Source organism: Eurosta solidaginis, chromosome 3, assembly GCF_040869045.1.
Source record: "Eurosta solidaginis isolate ZX-2024a chromosome 3, ASM4086904v1, whole genome shotgun sequence".
NCBI lineage: Eukaryota > Metazoa > Arthropoda > Insecta > Diptera > Tephritidae > Eurosta > Eurosta solidaginis.
Window position 1 is genome coordinate 182,975,023 of NC_090321.1, and position 20,231 is coordinate 182,995,253.

General features: G+C 32.7%; 1 protein-coding gene across 2 annotated transcripts in view; it reads left to right on the forward strand.

The window, feature by feature from the left end:
* Positions 1-20,231, forward strand: part of Rgk1 (Rad, Gem/Kir family member 1) — a 244,473-nt gene that overhangs the window by 12,066 nt on the left and 212,176 nt on the right. The window contains exon 1 of one of the 2 annotated variants that reach the window (XM_067774182.1): positions 13,254-13,319. The exons of the other annotated variant lie outside the window; for it this stretch is intronic. Coding sequence (XP_067630283.1) covers positions 13,269-13,319 — 51 coding nt within the window. The 5' untranslated portion in view covers positions 13,254-13,268. Of the gene's footprint in view, positions 1-13,253; positions 13,320-20,231 lie in introns of those variants that run through there. 2 annotated transcript variants of the gene reach the window in all.

Here is a 20,231-nt window from a genome sequence, read left to right on the forward strand (position 1 = left end):
AGGTTAAGACCCCGAGAAAATGTAAGAAAAGGAGAAAATGAAAATAAAACAAAACAATTTTAAGCACTTACTTTATATAAATGGACAAAAATCAGCGAAAAATTTCTCCTTATATAAAGACATATCCTTGCTAAACTTTGATTTTTAAATTTTGACATAGAAATTGAAAAATATTTAAGGAGATATTTTTAGCCAATCAATCTATTCGAACAAGTTCTATTGATGGTTCGATTTGCCGAAATTTGGTATATCGGTATACCTTTGTCTAGATAAGTATATACGATACTTTCATTTCCAGGAAAAGTAGCAGGGACCCACTGGCACTGAGACTAGAACTGGGACTAGGACTGGGGCTGGGATCGGCAGTGGGAGCGGGACTGGTACTAGGAATAAGGGATGGAGAAGGATAAGAAGAACTACAGAGAAGAGACAAGGAGGAAGGAGAAAGAGGTAAAAAGAGATGGAGGTAGAGGAAGATACGGATATATGGAGAGGAAAAGACGGAGAGGGAGAAAAAGAATCTTGTAAAGAGAAAGGCAGAGGGGGGAGTGAATAACAGTATAAGAATACGGGGGAGAGAGAGGGAAAGAGAGTAAGACCAAAGACCAAAAACTAAAGACCAAAGACCAAATACCAATAGAACAAAGTTAGGGTGGAACAACGACTACCGGGTCTGGTAGTATACATATATATTAATTGATTTAATTATATGCTTTTATACTCAGTTGAGCAGAGCTCACAGAGTATAATAACTTTGATTGGATAACGGTTGGTTGTACAGGTATAAAGGAATCGAGATAGATATAGACTTCCATATATCAAAATCATCAGTATCGAAAAAAAATTTGATTGAGCCATGTCCGTCCGTCCGTTAACACGATAACTTGAGTAAATTTTAAGGTATCTGGATGAAATTTGGTATGTAGGTTTCTGGGCACTCATCTCAGATCGCTATTTAAAATGAACGAAATCGGAATATAACGACGCCCACTTTTTCGATATCGAAAATTTCGAAAAACACAAAAAGTGCGATAATTCATTACCAAAGACGGATAAAGCTATGAAACTCCGTAGGTGAGTTGAACTTATTACGCGGAACCGGCCTTTTTTAAAAGAAGGTAATTTAAAAGTTTTGCAAGCTGCAATTTGGCAGTCGTTGAAGATATCATGATGAAATTTGGCAGGAACGTTACTCCTGTTACTATATGCATTCTTAACATAAATTAGCAAAATCGGAGAACGACCACGCCCCCTTTAAAAAATTTTTTTTTTTAAAGTCAAATTTTAACAAAAAATTTATACCTTTACAGTATATAAGTAAATTATGTCAACATTCAACTCCAGTAATGATATGGTGCAATAAAATACAAAAATAAAAGAAAATTTCAGAATGGGCGTGGCTCCGCTCTTTTTCATTTAATTTGTCTAGGATAATTTTAATGCCATAAATCGAACAAAAATTACCAATCCTTGTGAAATTTGGTAAGGGATTAGATTCTAGGACGTTAACTATTTTCTGTGAAAAAGGGCGGAATCGGTTGAAGCCACGCCCAGTTTTTATACACAGTTGATCGCCTGTCCTTCCGGTCGGCCACGATAACCTGAGCAAAAGTCGATATATCTTTACTAAACTCAGTTCACATACTTATCTCAACTCACTTCTTATTGGTATAAAAACGGCCGAAATCCGACCGTGATCACGCCTACTTTTTCGATGTCGAAAATTACGAAAAATTAAAAAAATTCCATAATTCTATACCAAATACGAAAAAAGGGAAACATGGTTATTGGATTGGTTTATTAACGCAAAATATAACTTTAGAAAAAAACTTTGTACCATATTAAGTAGAAGAAAATGAAAAAGTTCTGCACGGCGAAATCAAAAGCCCTTTGAATCTTGGCAGGAATACTATTCTCAGTATTGCATATATAAATAAATTAGCGGTACCCGACAGATGATGTTCTGGGTCACCCTGGTCCACATCTTGGTCGATATCTCGAAAACGCCTTCACATATACAACTTTAAAACCCTCATTAATACCTTTAATTTGACACCCATATCGTACAATCGCATTATAGAGTCACCCCTGGTCCACCTTTATGACGATATCTGGAAGAGGTGTCCACCTATAGAACTAAGGTCCACTCCTTTTTAAAATACTCATTATCGCCTTTCATTTGATATCCATATCGTACAAACAAATTCTAGAGTCACACCTGGTGCACCTTTATGGCGATATCTCGAAATGGCGTCCACCTATAGAACTATGGCCAACACCCTTTTCAAATATCCATTAACACCTTTCATCTGATACCCATATCGTACAAACAAATTCTAGAGTCACCCCTGGTCCACCTTTAAAACGATATCTCGAAAAGGCCTCCACCTATAGAACTAAGGCCAACACCCTTTTAAAATACTCATTAACACCTTTCGTTTAATACCCATATCGTACAAACAAATTCTATAGTTACACCTGGTGCACCTTTATGGCGATATCTCGAAATGGCGTCCACGTATAGAACTAAGGCACACTACCTTTTAAAATACTCATTAACACCTTTCATCTGATACCCATATAGTACAAACAAATTCTAGAGTTACCCCTGGTCCACCTTTATGGCGATATCTCGAAAAGGCGTCCACCTATAGAACTAAGGCCAACACCCTTTTCAAATATCCATTAACACCTTTCATCTGATACCCATATCGTACAAACAAATTCTAGAGTCACCCCTGGTCCACCTTTAAAACGATATCTCGAAAAGGCCTCCACCTATAGAACTAAGGCCAACACCCTTTTAAAATACTCATTAACACCTTTCGTTTGATACCCATATCGTACAAACAAATTCTATAGTTACACCTGGTGCACCTTTATGGCGATATCTCGAAAAGGCGTCCACCTATAGAACTAAGGTACACTCCCTTTTCAAATATCCATTAGAACCTTTCATCTGATACCCATATCGTACAAACAAATTCTAGAGTCACCCCTGGTCCACCTTTATGGCGATATCTCGAAAAGGGGTCCACCTATAGAACTAAGGCACAATCCCTTTTAAAATACTCATTAACACCTTTCATTTGATACCCTTATCGTACAAACAAATTCTAAAGTTACCCCTGGTCCACCTTTATGGCGATATCTCGAAAAGGCTTCCACCTATAGAACTAAGGCACACTCCCTTTTAAAATACTCATTAACACCTTTCATCTGATACCCATATCGTACAAACAAATTCTAGAGTTACCCCTGGTCCACCTTTATGGCGAAATCTCGAAAAGGCGTCCACCTATAGAACTGAGGCACACTCCCTTTTCAAATATCCATTAACACCTTTCATCTGATACCCATATCGTACAAACAAATTCTAGAGTCACCCCTGGTCCACCTTTAAAACGATATCTCGAAAAGGCGTCCACCTATAGAACTAAGGTCCGCACCCTTTTAAAACACTCATTAACAACTTTCATTTGATACCCATATCGTACAATTCTAGAGTCACCCCTGGTCCACCCTTATGGCTATATCTCGAAAAGGCGTCCACTTTGGTAGTTAACCAAATATTTATTTTATTTTTAAAAATTTATATTTTGTTTTTTTTTTGAAGTTATTCAAAAATTTTAAGTTAACACGAAAACTCAATAAAAATTATTTTAAAAATTAAAGTAAAGAGTACAAAGTAGTTAACACTATATTTACTCCCCGTCCAAGAAAATTTGAAACAAACAAATTATTAATTAATATTAAATGTAACCTTTTTCTGTTTTTTGTTGTTTAATGTATTTGTATTTAAATTAGTGTTAATAAGTATATTTGCTGGTTTAAGTAAATCAATTGAAATATTTTTAATAGTATTTTTGTATTGAATTGTAAATGTTTTATGAGATAACTTTAAAAGGTCCTTCATAAGGTGATTCTAAATTAGATTTACGAAGAACTTTAACAAAAACATACTCACAATTTTCTAATTGTTTAGGAACGAAAAAATTTTCTTTGTTATGATGAAAAACTTTAGAACGAACAAGCGAAAAATATTCTCTTATTTTATGAAGAGCGTCATTAGAAAAATCATGTTTTTTATTACTATTTGAAATAATTAATTCACCAGGTATTCTAAGTGTTTGGCCATAAACAAGTTCAGCAGATGAACATTTTAAATCGTCTTTAATAGAAGTTCGTAAACCAAGTAGAATGAATGGTAAAATGTCAGACCAATGAACCGAGTCGTTTGATGCTATAATTGCTGCTTTTAAAGTTCGATGAAATCTCTCTATCATGCCATTTGCTTGGGGATAGAAAGGAGATGTATGAATTTTATGAGAACCTAAAAGTTTAGTTAATTATGTAAAAAATTTTGAGGTGAATTGTGAACCTTGATCTACTGTAATATTTAATGGTATACCAAATCGTGGTATATAATTTTGAATAAAAGTTTTTACTATAGTATTTGTTGAAATATCTTTAAGCGGATAAGCTTCAGGTCAACGTGAAAATCTGTCAATAATTGTTAAAATATAACAATTTCCATTTGAAACTGGAAGAGGTCCAACAATATCCATATGAATATGTTCAAAACGGCCTGATGGTATTTGAATTTTTTGGATAGGAGATGTAGTATGTCTTGAAATTTTGGATTTTTGACAATTGATGCAAGATGAAGTCCAATCGTTAATCTCTTTACGCATGTTAGGCCAATAATATTTATTTTGAATTAATTTTCTAGATGTTCTTATACTTGGATGAGATAATGAGTGAATTTTGTCAAATATAATTCTTCTCATAGAATGTGGAACATAAGGTCGAAAAGGTTGTAGAGAAACATCACACCATATGTTTAAATTAATAACTGGAATATGAATTTCTTTTAAATTATTTTTAGAATTTGGATCAGAAATGGTTTTTTGTAAAAATGTATCAGTTTGTTGTTCTTTATATAAAGTTTCTAAATTTATATCTTGAGTTGAAATTGCATTTATTTCTGGAATACGGGAAAGTGTGTCGGCAACTATGTTGTCTTTTCCACGTATATATTGAATATCATTTGTAAATTGAGCAATATATTCAAGATGACGTAGTTGACGAGGAGATCTATCTACTTTAGAATAAAGAACATGAATTAAAGGTTTATGATCAGTATAAATTGTAAAATTTCTACCTTCAAGAAAATGTTTAAAATGTTTAATTGAATTATAAATTGCCAAAAGTTCACGATCAAATGTTGAATATTTAGTTTCTGTTGTAGTTAATTTTCTTGAAAAACAAGCTAAAAGTTCTAGTATATTATTGCTAGTTTGTTGAAGAACTGCTCCAATAGCAACATTTGATGCATCTACTGCTAATGATAAAGTACCATTTTTGTCGAAATGTGTAAGTAAAGTATTTTTAGCAAAACGTTTTTTAACATTTTCGAAAGCTGTTGTGGTCTCATTTGTCCAATTTAATTGTTTGAGTTTGTTTTTAATTGCATGTGTTAACATTTCATGAAGAGGACTAAGTTTTGTTGCTAACATTTTAATTTATCTGTGATAGTAATTTATCATACCTAAAAATTTTTGTAATTTATTTATAGAAATTGGTTTTTCAAAATTTGTTATGATTTCAATTCTGTCTAAAGATGGTTTAATACCTTCGCCTGAAATTTCGTAACTCAAGAAATTTAATTTATTTACACCGAGAGTACATTTTGAAGGTTTAATATTTAAATTATATTTTTCAAGTCTTTTGAAAACTGATTTTAAATGATTTATATGTTGATCTTCATTATCACTGGCAATAAGAATATCATCAATGTATGTAAATACAAAATCGAAATCAGAAAATACTTCATTAATAAAGCGTTGGAAAGTTTTTTTTTTTTTTTTTTTTTTTGTTTCGTAAACCGAAGGGCATTCTTACGAATTCAAACATTCCAAAAGTGGTAGTTATTGCAGTTTTATGAATGTCTTCTTCTGCCATTGGAATTTGGTGGTAGGCACGCACAAGATCAATTTTGGAAAAAAATTGTTTGTTTTTTAAATCAATTGTTAAATCGTGAATATGTGGTAAAGGATACCGATCTGGTGTAGTAATAAAATTAAGTCTTCGATAGTCTCCGCAAGGTCTCCAATCATTTGGTTCTTTTTTATGAACGAGATGAAGTGGAGATGCAATAGGAGAATTTGAGGGTCTGCATATACCAGTTTTAACTAAAAATTCAAATTCAGTTTTAGCAATTTTAAGTTTGATTGGATCAAGACGTCTGGGTTTCGAAAATGGTAAAATATCTTTTGTTTCTATCCTGTGAACCGTATGGTGTTTAACTTTTTTAGTATAATCTGGTTCGCAGGTAATAGATGGAAATTCATTAAGTAATTTTAAAAACTTATTTTCGACAATAGGAATTTTGAGTGAGAAAATATCAGAAAATCCAGAAGATCCAGCAACTTTAATTTTTGTAGTAGAATCCATTATTTCTTTATTTTTAATATTGACAATAATTCCGAATTTTTCTAAAAAGTTTGCTCCTAAAATTGGTGTATCAATATTCGCAATAATGAATGGAAATTCAAAATCTCTTCTTAAACCTAAACCAATTTTAAGTAGTTTTGTACCGAAAGTTTCAATTGAAGAACCGTTTGCTGCAGTCAAAGTAAGATCCGAATTTCTTTTATAAATTTTAAATTTAGAAAAGGGAATAACTGATACAACTGCACCGGTATCGATAAGAAAATTAAGTTTATTGAATTTATCAAATATGAATAGGCGACGAGCAGGTTTAATAATAGTTCCATTATCCGTCACCGTCATAATGGATCGTTTCAGTTTAAATTTTGTTCGTAATTTGAATTATGATTTCGATTAAAATTGCATGGGGGTATACATTTGAGAGCGTTATTCTTAAATTTTTTGTGATACCAACAAATAGTTGTTTGTGAATTAAAATTACGATTGTTTGAAAAATTTCTTGATCCTGAAAAATTTCGAGATTTAGATCTATTTCTATCTTTAGATCTTGAACGGATTTGTAATTGATTAATATCATTAGAAATTTTATTTAAATTTTGAAAAATAGCCGTGGTTAATTCAGTTAAATTTTTAACGCATTGTTCTAAAATATTATTATTTATACTTGAGACTACAGGAGATTTGGAAAAATGAGGATTATTGATTAAATCAAAAAGTTTGTCAGCTAAAATAATAATTTCATCTCTGTTTTGATTATTATTGGAAGTCAAATGAATTTGTATTTCTTGTGGTAATTTACGAATCCACAATTTAAAGAGTAATTCTTGGCTAACTATGGAGTCAGAACTTATAAGTGATTTCATAAATCTGAATAATTCAGATGGTGAACGATCACCAAGTTCAGCTTTTGAAAATAATTGTTCTAATCGTTTTTCTTCGCTAAGAGAAAATCTTTCACATAGAATTTTTTTGATTGTATCATATTTATTAAAAAGAGGATGGTTAATAACATCTAAAATTTTAGAAATAGTATCTCGTTGAAGAGTAATTAGAACATTTAGAAATTTTAAATTATCATCAGTGATATTATTAATTTCAAAGTGTCCTTCAACAAGTAAAAACCAGGCATCAGGACAATCTTGCCAAAATTGTGGTAATTTAATCGATTTAGTAGAAGGAAAATTTGTAAAGTTATCTTGTGTTGAAGTATCTTGTGTTATATTAGAGATGTTGTTTTGTGTTGTATTAATGTTAGAATTTTGAGTTGTATTGTGAGTCATTGTGTTATTTGTATAATTGTTGTTTTGATTTTCCGAATTTGTAAACTTACGGGTTCGTATTGGTGAACGTAGAACCATATGAAAAAAAAAAAATTAAATGAAAAATTTTAAAATTAGGAAATATTTAAGATTTTTTTTTGGAAAGGGAGTTAACAGTTTAAATAAAATATTTAATTTTATATAAAAAATAAGTAAATTTAAATAATTTATATTAAAATTGTTAAAATATAAAAATAATCTTAAAATAAATTTGAAAGTTTAAAAGGTTTAAAATTTTAATTTAAATTATAATTGGAAAATTTTTAATATGATATTAAAATAAAAATTATAATTACATAAAATTAAATTAGTAAAAAAGTATTAAAATTAATAAGCAGTTGATTGATGATTGTAAAGCGAATCAATTGCGTTTTTTTGATGTGATGACAATTAAATACATCGTTGTTGCTGTTTATGCAATGGTTTTGTTATGCAATGGCTTTGTAATTAGTGAAGAGGACGTTAAAAGTTACGAATGATTCCAACAAATGGTATACAAAATGACGATGTTTCGTGGAATATTAAACTATTTCGATATACAAATGAATTGTAGGAAGGAATTAGCGGTATTATCTTAATAAATTTTGAGTTTAATATATACGACAGTAAATGATGTGCGTAAGTCGACTTCAAATATTTTCGCATATTCTTTCACTTCTTCAATGCCAAGAGTATATGTTGATTTAAATATCAGATAGGAAGTAAAACTATTTTGTCAATGGGTCAGTAGTTCTTTAAAATTACTTTAAGCTTCTTAGTTTTGTTATTAATAAACACGATTTTCGTTTAGGTACACAATTTATTGGTCCCTTTTTTTTAAAACTAAGCGGCAGTTTAATTTAAATTCATTGATTTTTGCATTGAATAATTCTTGTAAATATTAAATCTGTTTTATTTTATTTTCTAGTATATTAATTTAAAAATCACATATTTGTTTGTTAGAACTTTTTGTCATAGCACTGATGTATTGTGATGATGGTGTTTTTACTTGACCCATCAGACGTAATATATATGTATATCCAATTAAGTTATTTCTTCGTAAGTTGGTTCAGGTAACTAAAACAAATTTTCTTTGATATCACGTCACTTAGTTACACTTTTATTTGCGGTATTTTATTGGTTAGTTTTGCGATACGTAAAGCGTCACCTTTAGTAATTGTATCACGTATAGACTTATATAAAAATTTAGGTCCGTTGGTAGAAATGCCAATATATTTGGTAGTTAACCAAATATTTATTTTATTTTTAAAAATTTATATTTTGTTTATTTTTGAGTTCAGATATTTTCAAAACTAATTTTAATTTTCTTTTTTTGAAGTTATTCAAAAATTTTAAGTTAACACGAAAACTCAATAAAAATTATTTTAAAAATTAAAGTAAATTAAAATTAAATTTAAATTAAATTAAAGAGTACAAAGTAGTTAACACTATATCCACTCATATAAATAAGCCCCACTCCCTTTTAAAATACTCATTAACAGCTTTCGTTTAATACCCATATTGTACAAACGCATTCTAGTGTCACCCCTGGCCCACCTTTATGGCGATATCTCGAAAAGGCGTCCACCTATAGAACTAAAGCCCACACCCTTTTAAAATACTCATTAACACCTTTCATTTGATACCCATATCGTTCAATTCTAGAGTCACCCATGGTCCACCTTTATGGCTATATCTCGAAAAGGCGTCCACTCATAGAAATAAGGCCCACTCCCTTTTAAAATACTCATTAACACCTTTCGTTTGATACCCGTGTTGTACAAACAAATTCTAGAGTCACCCCTGGTCCACCTTTATGGCTATATCTCGAAAAGGCGTCCACCTATAGAACTATGGCCCACTCCCTCATAAAATACTCTTTAATGCCTTCCAGTTGATACACATGTCATACAAACACATTCCAGGTTTACCCTAAGTTCATTTTCCTACATGGTGATTTTCCCTAATTTTGTCTCCGTAGCTCTCAACTGAGTATGTAATGTTCGGTTTCACCTCAAAAACGTTGGCAAAATAAGAAATCAAATCAATCGATTTTCATTCAAAAGATAACTGGTAATAGGCTTAATAGTAGTAATTCTATAATTTTTTTGCAATCCGAACAAGTTTCGTTCGGAAGCCCATTTAATGACACTTTGAAGAAGATTAATTGAAGCGGAAGAAATTAAAAAAAAAATGCGCTGCAATGTATTCTTTGTGCCATTTGTATAATTCAATGGAAAAAATCTCAGAAAAAAATTAAATATAAAAACTGCCGCATGGCCGTTAAATGAAAAACATGAGTTTTAATTTTCTTTAAAGGCACGGCAACATACATTCAGAAGAGTAGCAGATGAGTACTCGTGCGTGCCAAATAACACATACATATATTTGCATATTACACACATACATACCTAAATGCGTATATGTACATATTAGAGGTTTACGCGGGTCACTTAATGTGCGGCGGCGGCGGCGGTTTAGGCGTGGCCGGCGCGCCGACAAAGTAATCGGCGTAAACCTCTGAATTGAATGGCTGGACTTCAGAGTATCACATTGCCCACAACTAATGAATATGGAAACATACTGCTGACGTAAATCGTATTTTTGACGATCTCAAACCATATCATTAACTTGCGGATGAGTATCTGGGAGTCTTGTAAAACGAAAGATAAAAAAAAAATAATATTTGGTAAGGTTTTGTTAATATGTATTTAAGAAAGTCGACGTTTCGGCGATTTCGGAAAGATCCGCGGTTTTTGCCTCGAAATCTCGTGGATCGTTCGAAAAATTTCGGGTAGCTTCTTGCGGAGAGAGGGAGAAATACTTAAAATGGTCACACTTTTGTAGCGTAGTTTCACCGAAGGAGATGTTCTGGGCTAACTCTAATACCCGTCGTCGCCAAGATTTCTTTAAATCATTTGTGGCTACATGCTGGTCATACACAAAGGCGATTTACGGTTGCTTTCAATTATCTACTAATAGTCATGACTCTCGTGGCACAGTTTTAACTATTAGCATCAGTTCTGGCTTATTGTTGATCGGGCCAAAGGGCGCATTCAGTTTCTTCGGCTGTTTTTAAGAGCTACAATCCCCAATCCTGGCCCTTATACCATATGCCAGCACAGAAGCCATAGGACTGCGACTTCGAACTCATACCTTCGTCGACGTCACTTTCCTAAAAGCTCTAGGTGTAGCTCCGAAGACTTTCTGTTTTTGTCGCGTTTATAAAATTTGCGGATATAAAATTCGGCACCTTTTTCGGGTAGCTAGCTTTTTTGACAACTTGAGGACAATTTGAATATATGTTCGACTTGGGTCATTTTATTTAAATTCAGTGTACTTTATTAATTATTATTTTTTTTTTAAATTATGTGAAGTGAGCATTTAAATTTATTAAATAACTTAACTTAGTGAATTTGGTGATACGAAATCCGTGCTAAGCTGGCATTGAAAGCGCCTGTTTTCTCATATAACTTTTGAACGGCTAGGAAGTGTTAAATTTCGCAATTGGATTTTTATAACTGGCAGTGATGCGCATCCCTTGATACCCCTTTCGACCATATGGGACCAATTTCGAGATGAACAATAAATGGCCTAGACAGTCTTAAACAAGTAAAGGTGTCTAAGTTCGGATGTAACCAAATATAATATACTCAGCGTGAACTTCAATTGCACATTTCGTTTCAGATAAATTACTTTTCTACATAACGCGTGGCACCGCCCGTTTAAAAAAAAATTTCTCCCCATTTCCTCTTACAATAAAACTTGATAAGTGAAATATCATTGATTCAAAACTATTTTTTGATAAGTTATACGTTATTATTCAAGTCTACGACTCTTTTAAACCTTTCAAACTTGTTTTATATCTAAGTTGCCGTGGTCTTTAAGCGATCCCGTCCATTTTTACTAGAAATATTTTCTGCTATAAAGAAAATATGTATACCCAATTTTTTTACGATATGTAAATTTTTCTTCGAGTTATAGCTCCCGAAACATAGAAAATTGCTTAGTCATAAAAGGGGCGGTGCCACGCCCATTTTTTTAAATTTGAAGTTTTTCCTATTTATTGTTATAAATCCACATGGGAAATGGAACACCATTGATATAAAGCTCTTTTTTGCAAAGATATAGCTTATTTTATTCGTCCACGACCCTTTTAAAAATCTTTTATATACAAGTGGGTGTGGTCCTTAACCGATTTCGTTAATTTTTCTTCAAAGCATTCCTTATAGTAAAGGCAACCTCTCTGCCGAATTTTGTTGCGATAGTTTTAACGATTTTTGATTTATGATGAATAACATTTGTAAAATTGATTTTATCACAAGTGGGCGGGGCCACGCCCATTTAAAACATGTTTTTAAAATTTTCATCAAGAGTCTCAACATGTCAAATTTCAGCATTCTAGGGTTATTTTTTAATAAATAATCAGGTTTTTTGTGTTTTCCAAAATGTTATACATATATATAAAAAGTGGGCGTGGTTATCATGCGATTTCGCTCATTTTCAATACCAATCTATTCTGTATCCAGATAAGCTCGTGTACCAAATTTGGTGAAGATACCTCAATATTTGCTCAAGTTATCGCGTTAACGGCAGACGGACGGACGGACGGGCAAGGCTCAGTCAAATTTTTTTCGACACTAATGATTTTGATATATGGAAGTCTATATCTATCTCGATTCCTTTATACCTGTACAACCAACCCTTATCCAATCAAAGTTAATACACTCTGTGTGCAAAGCACGCTGAGTATAAAGGTATAAAATATAGTAACGCGCCGAACTCCGTCGCCGCCGACGCCGCGCCAATAATTTTGACATTCGGCGGCGGCGTTCGAAAAACGTCGCAAATCGGCCGCGGCGGCGGCGTTTATCGGCCGCGTATATCTCTAGTACATATATGTATGTAAAGCGTTTCCATATTCAAAGAAATGATTTTAAATGTAAATGCTTTGCCTCCAGTGTGACAATTACCGAACAATATTAAATGGAAATAAATTGCTTAAAGCTTTCTTAATAAATTTATGCATGCAACTTATTTATGTATGCATATTTACATATATTTACCTATAGACTGGCATAATCAAACGCAAACAAGCGCAAAAAGAAGGCAGATAATGCGGAATCAAAAATGTACACGCCCACAACCAACCATTCAACTACATAAATGGCTGTTGGCTGTATTGAGTAAATATTTTTTTACATGCAAATAAATTAAATAAAAGCACTGCAATCATATTTTCTGTATTTGTATATTTAATGTATCTCGTATTCCATTTGCACTGATTAAGCGACACATAAAACAAACAGACAACTAAATCTAGGCTGAAAAATAAATAAACAAATATTTGGTTTAAAGTAATTTTTTAAAGGGAATTCGCATAATAATCGCCGGCATTCTTTAAATAACTAAAAGCCAATTTAATGAACTGCTGAGTGCCTTTAGATCGAATGTGCTTAAATTTTTATAACGTGTTGACTCATTTCAACCCATCCAGACAAACACACACAAACATATATGTGTATACATATATGCTCATATTACCGCATACAAACAAGACAAAGAACGGTAAGTAAAATACGACGCTATTATTAATCATTAGCTGTAGGAAGAACAACCAAAGAATTGTTGAATATTTTCTTTGCAATAAAAGGAATTTAATTGTACATATGTATTTCTTGCAGGGTTTCTGGCGCCTGATTTGACATGACCGATGCTGTGCAGTCGGTGCAGTTTTTGCATTATCATCGAACGGGAAAAAGCGAGAGCAATTTTTTTGAAATTTCGTCAACTAAATTCGCCTTTTTTATTTTCGATATTCTAAGAAAATTTTATAAAATTTTTAATTGAAAGAAGGGTTAAATTTTCTGAAGAGTATCAACATATTTCTAGGGTCGACTTTTTGGCTTTTTCATAATTTTTAATATATAATATATTTAATATATAAATAAATAAGGTGTAATATATTTGAACATTTTTGAAATTCTATTTTTTGCAAAGTTATAGCACTTTTGGTATTTCTGTATGAGCTAAAATTTTCCTTGTATCTCGTGATAGCGTCGGCCGAACAGCTTATTTTTGGCACACTTACTTGTGATCAAATTCACTTTCTGTTTATAATATCAAAAATTTAAATATCGTTTTGTTTTGGCGAAAGTTATGTGAGAAAATAATCATATTTATAACTTCTCCATGACTTTATGACGTTTTGATATTTTAATAAAAACATAAAACTTTTAAACGGGCACAAGTCATTTCCACTTTTCTGATGAAGATCAATATTTTTCTAGGGAATTTTGGCAAGCACTAGAATATATGATTTTATGTTAACATTAATTTCTTGATTTTTAATAACATGAACAGAAAGTGAAATTGATCACCAACAACTTTGCCAAAAGTGGCAAAATCAGCCGACGCTATCACGAGCTGTAAACTAAAGTTCAACACGTTCAGCAAAACAAAAAGTTAAATTTCGCAAAAATTCGAGTTCATATATGGTTTTTACATGATATAAAAAATGGAGGTAGTTCGATTTAGTGTGACGTTAGCCACTTGACTTTTGCGGGGACAATGACAATTTCACCAAAAACAAGCTACCGGATTGAAAAATGTTACGATTTTTCTAATTTTGATGGATTATTACGGATACGATTAATTACTTTCATAGTTATTTTAAATAAAAAAAAAAAAAAATTTGCCGCATGCGTTGGAAATATTTTAATACGAAATATCAGCCCAGAAAAGAAGGTAGTTAATAAGTTTTTCGAGATCACAAAAATTGCTTTGTTGGAAGAAACATGGATCGAAGTATACAAAGCAAGGGAATATAGCCTTCTTAAGTGTCCGTACGTTGGCTCGGAACATGTTAAGGAGGAGGTCCTTATAAACCGAAACCGCAGTTTTTAAAGAGTTTAGCATACTTAACTCAAATTTTTGAAATTGAATGGTCTTAAATTGACTACATGTCCACATTTTTTATTTATTGTATAATTCAAGCGTAGCTCTTGAGGAGAGAGTACATTGCCCTGTATCTCTGCAGGTTAGCCACTAGATATGAGAGTTCATTTGCCCGTTGTACCAGTGGTCACCTTGGGACAAGCCCCGCCTATACACATTCTGTGCGCTTTTAGCATTGACATGGATGCGGCGTTTCACAAACGTAACAAATTGAATACCATGCCTTGAGAAATATCCACTGTAGAAGCATGATAATAGGGCCATGCTAGAACAACAGGAATTTTCGTGTATTCCTTTTTCTGTCTAGGGGTCAAGCTGCCATAAAAATATGAGTCATTAATCAATGCATGAGTCATTATTCACTATTTTTCAATAAAATTGCATGTTTTAGTGTATTCCCAATCGATATGTATGCACATAAATCGTGCTGATTGTCTCAGATTACCACAGCGCTTTCATCCTGAAGGAAATTTCCATCCCGAAAAACCATAATTTCGTCTTAAACAGTAACGGTATGGCAATACTTCTAACAAAACAACAAACATTATGAAACTTCAAAAATCCCCAAATACGTCAAAAACTTTTGAGTGGAACTACCTTCTTTTTTATACCATGGTTTTTATTTTTTTATTTATGTCAACCATAAAATGAGGAAAAAAATCCATCGAAAAATGTTGATAAAAAAAATAAACAAAAGCAAAGTGCAATAACCTCCAAAAAGATTTTTGGCCGAGCTTCTCTTTTAGCATCGTGCTTCTTTTTTTTAATTTTTCCTACAAATTGGCGGGACGTGACCTACATGTTTTACGCTGCCTACCAACGGCATCGGGACGACCGACCATGCTTAGAAAAAGCTTGTTTCTAAATTTTTGATATTGTTTTGCACGGGAGCCGATCCCAGGATCTTCGGTGTGATAGGTGGAGCACGCTCCTACCACAGACACTTTCACCCAGTATGCAAACCATTCCGGAAAACCTTTTCGAAAAAATTTGAAAATTCAATACAATTTTAAGAAAATTTCGAACTTAAGATTGGTTTGCATAGCTCCAGTTACAAAATTATCAGAAATCCTTTCCTAAAATATCGAATAAATTTGATAAAAAATTGCACTGCTATTTTTCTGTTCGCTGGCAACTTTTTTTTACTTAGTTCGCAAATTAAATACAAACTTTTCTCTTGTACACAACTAAGTGGAAATTATTTGCAACACTCACTGGCAATTAAAATATTTTGCAACAACTTTCCAACTTCAAATTGGGTCTTTCTAAGTTTTTTTTGTTGATTCTTCTTCTTTTTTTTCTTTTTCTTCTTCTTCAGAGATCTGGAATTGTCTGTTTAGTCTGTGTAGTTCATTTGCATGTTTGTTTACCTTCAAACTATTTGAATTTTATTTTCATTAATCAAATTTATCTGTGTTATAGAAGGTAGAGAGAACAAAAAATGAAAATTGTTTTATGGTGTGAGTACGGCTGAGAGTCTGCTCTGGTTTATATATAATTATTTTAGAGGCTAGTTAAGTGGTGACTACTTTGCAGGAACTTTACAATTTTTAGGATATTGTTCAGCTTTTAATAGCAAAGCAACTTCGGCAACTGTTTTGCGGTTACGTATTTCAATTTGTTAGATATTTTGAACGTTGGTTTGGAACATGTTAAAAACAATTAATTAATGCTTTAATTTCACCAAATTCCGAATAAAGTCCTGCCATACCCAATAAGCAATTGAATGATACTTCTCAAAGGTTGGAAATATAAAATTTTTATATTATTTGAGAAATATGTTAGATGAAAGTTGCGGTAATTTTGTTCATGCCGCATTGTTGAATGAAAAATGGTCTAATTTTTGAAAACAGTCGATGACTATTCGATAGTTAGTCCATAACTTCCCAGTACCAATTCGATAACATTTTCGTAGCAAAACGATAACTTTTCACTGAAAATGCGATTTAAAAAAAAATCGATAATAAATCATACTACGCTAAGTTTTAACTGAATTCGAATTTTAGGAGAATTTGTCTCACAAACACATAAAAACAACGGGTTATTTATTCCGCTGTAGGTCGCATTTGCGACTTTCTATTCAGAGACATAGGATACGAACAATATCTTTTTGGTATTAAAAAACACCGAATTATGCTCTCACACTATCACTCGATAACCAATTATTTATTTATTTATTTAATTACATTGGAATTATTACATTTCTTACAGACCAATGACATATATAAAGAATTACGCACTAAAGCATTAGCTATTGAAACTTTAAATGACTATGAAAAGAAAACTTGATATCAAACACCACCCCAAGATCGGTGACCTCGGAAAGAGTGATTAGTTGTGCGTCCCCAATATGGTAGGAAGTAGGAATGAGTAAATGGGAATTTGAGTATGAGACATTATAGAATTTTTTAATATTTAACGCAAGTTTATTATTTCTGCACCAAGTAACTACATTATATAGCTCCCTCTGAAGTTTAATTGAGTCGGAGGGGCACATCATCTAGTTGAAAATCTGCATCTCATCTGCATATAGCAGGAATTGTGAAGATTCAAAACTGCCAGCAATATCATTTATGAAAATCACAAAAATAATAGGGCCCAGTATGCTTTCCTGACGAACGCCTGAAGAAGCTATGAAGGGATATAAAGTCACACCATCAACTACCACTGTACAACTACAGTTGGAGCGATATAATTTAATCCATTTCAAAAAAACAGAATGAAAACCAAAGCAAACAAAAGAGTACAAAAGATATCCATTTGTGCAACTTCAGCCAATCACGGGTAGCGTAAAGAACGCATTTATAAAAAATCAACGCAATAAACCCATAAATTTATTAAAAGTAAAAATAAAATATGTTACATTTTAGGGCGAACATCTTCAAAGTTGACATACATGATAACGATGGTTGACTAAGTAAGCCAGGTATTTCAGTATCAAAATAGCTCATCACGCCTAACTGAAACCTATAAAGGCTTGCCAAATCAGCCAACTTAGCAACCAACAAACATAGATAAATATTTTCGTTCACTGCAACATAAACGTTTCACTTTATAGTTGCGCTGAAGTGCCGTTGACAGGAATAGATACATTTTAAAATATAATCCACCTACAGGAAGTTTAGGGGGTTCATTGACATAAACTAGCAAACAGTCGTAATGGATTATGGGAGGATGTGTGTAAATTTATAAGAGTGAACAATAGAAACTCTGTCGCTTATCTTAGACACAAACATGATTTTGCTTATGTGTGTTTTCGTAGTAGGCACTAAATTTCTCGAACGGTATCAGTAAAATTTTACCGTAGGTAGCTTTGCAATTTTACAGTATGTAGCTGGCGTTTTCTCCTATATATATTAGTATATAGTGGACCTGTAAAAAACATACAGGACATTTACGACGACAAAGTTACTTATCTTAGGGCATGGTTAAACCGGGTACGCGTAATGCTTAAAATTTTGAAGGATATTTTCTTTCCATTGTATTACCCTTCCCCGTGTAACCAAAAATATCAAAATCAAAGCCTGTTTTTCACTTTAATTAAAAGAATTCCGCGAAGATATACTATTTTGAAAAGGCCCCCGAAACATTCTGAGGTTATTGCGAAGAAAAGGTGTGAGTACCAAGTACTCGTGAAGTTCGATGTGGAAACATACATCTGTACCTCTAAAAAACTAATGATTAAGTGCTTGCCTAGGGGTCGAAATTCAAACACAACCGACGTAACGTCACAAGAAATAAATTTATTTGAGAAGCGCTTTATGGTCTTCTTATCACTAACAACGATAACGAGGAGTTATTATTTTATTATCGACTTAATATGAAAAGTGGAATAATCATCAGCTTTTTATCGCTGAATAATCGGCTACTTATTATTTTTTATCAGCTTAATTTCGATGGGTTACGCATATGTTATCGATTTTATATTGAAGTTTTATCGTTATCTGTTTCATAACAAAACGCTGAGTCGTCGATAGTAAATGGATAACACACCGAAAAAAAATTGGTAACTCTTCTACAAGAGTTATGGAGTCTCTTTTTTATAACAAATCGATAGTTTTTTGATAGCAAACAGATCAATTTCTGGTAACAAGCATCTCGTCGATAACACATCGATAACAAATCGCTGGCACTTCTATAACAAAAACATGAGCTTTCTTTGTATTTTCGCCTACAAATCGATACCTTTTTCATAAAATATCAATATTAAATCGACAACTTTCCGATAAAAGCCGATAACTTATCGACAACAAAGCTTTAACACTTTGATAACAAATTGATGAAACGTCGTCAGTTTTCGTTTCCGGCAACGGATTTGGCTTCAGTTTTGACTTGTGATATTCTCTCTCCGCATTTTATTCTTGCCTTTCTTTTCCGCTCCTTTCCTTTTCAATTACGCTTATATACAGGATTTAAAAAAAAAAAAAACTTTAAATTTGTAATTAATTTATAAAAATTTTTGATTTTCAAGTATAATAAAAATGTGTCCAGACAACGAAGTACCCTCTTATGTGTACATATATCATAAAAAAAGTGCATATATATATTTAAATGTTTGTCCCAAATATACGCCTGATAACGCCCACTGTTGTTCACATATGATTTGAGTTAACAACTCGCTAAGTTTTGCTTGACACAGTGTCACATTTACTTGCGCTTCGTCTTAGCTGTCACTCTAGCATACAGATACATACACACACAAACATACACAACATTAAATATTTTGAAAGGCAAATAAATTTTGTCTTTTTTATTGCTTGCCGCAAGCATAAACGAACATTACAATCTGCGAAGCGCACGCAACGCGAAAAATTTGCATTTATTTTTATGCGCCGGCCAATCTATTTTCAGCTACGCTACGGCATCAAAGTCATTACGTTGTGCATTCGTGCGTTGCATTATGGTGACAAAAACTAATATTAACAAGTAAGGAAGGCTAAGTTCGGGTGTAACCGAACATTACATACTCAGCTGAGAGCTATGGAGACAAAATAAGGGAAAATCACCAAGTAGGAAAATGAACCCAGGGTAACCCTGGAATGTGTTTGTATGACATGTGTATCAAATGGAAGGTATTAAAGAGTATTTTAAGAGGGAGTGGACCATAGTTCTATAGGTGGACACCATTTAGGGATATCGCCAAAAAGGTGGACCAGGGCTGACTCTAGAATTTGTTTGTACGATATGGGTATTAAATGAAAGGCGTTAATGAGTATTTTAAAAGGGTGTGGGCCTTAGTTCTATAGGTGGATGCCTTTCCGGCCATCTTTATACCAATACAAAGTGAGCCCAGATAAGTACGTGAACCGAGTTTAGTAAAGATATATCGATTTTTGCTCAAGTTATCGTGTTAACGGCCGAGCGGAAGGACAGACGGTCTACTGCGTATAAAAATTGGGCGTGGCTTCAACCGATTCCGCCCTTTTTCACAGAAACCAGATATCGTCCTAGAATCTAAACCCCTACCAAATTTCACAAGGGTTGGTAAATGTTTGTTCGACTTATGGCATTAAAAGTATTCTA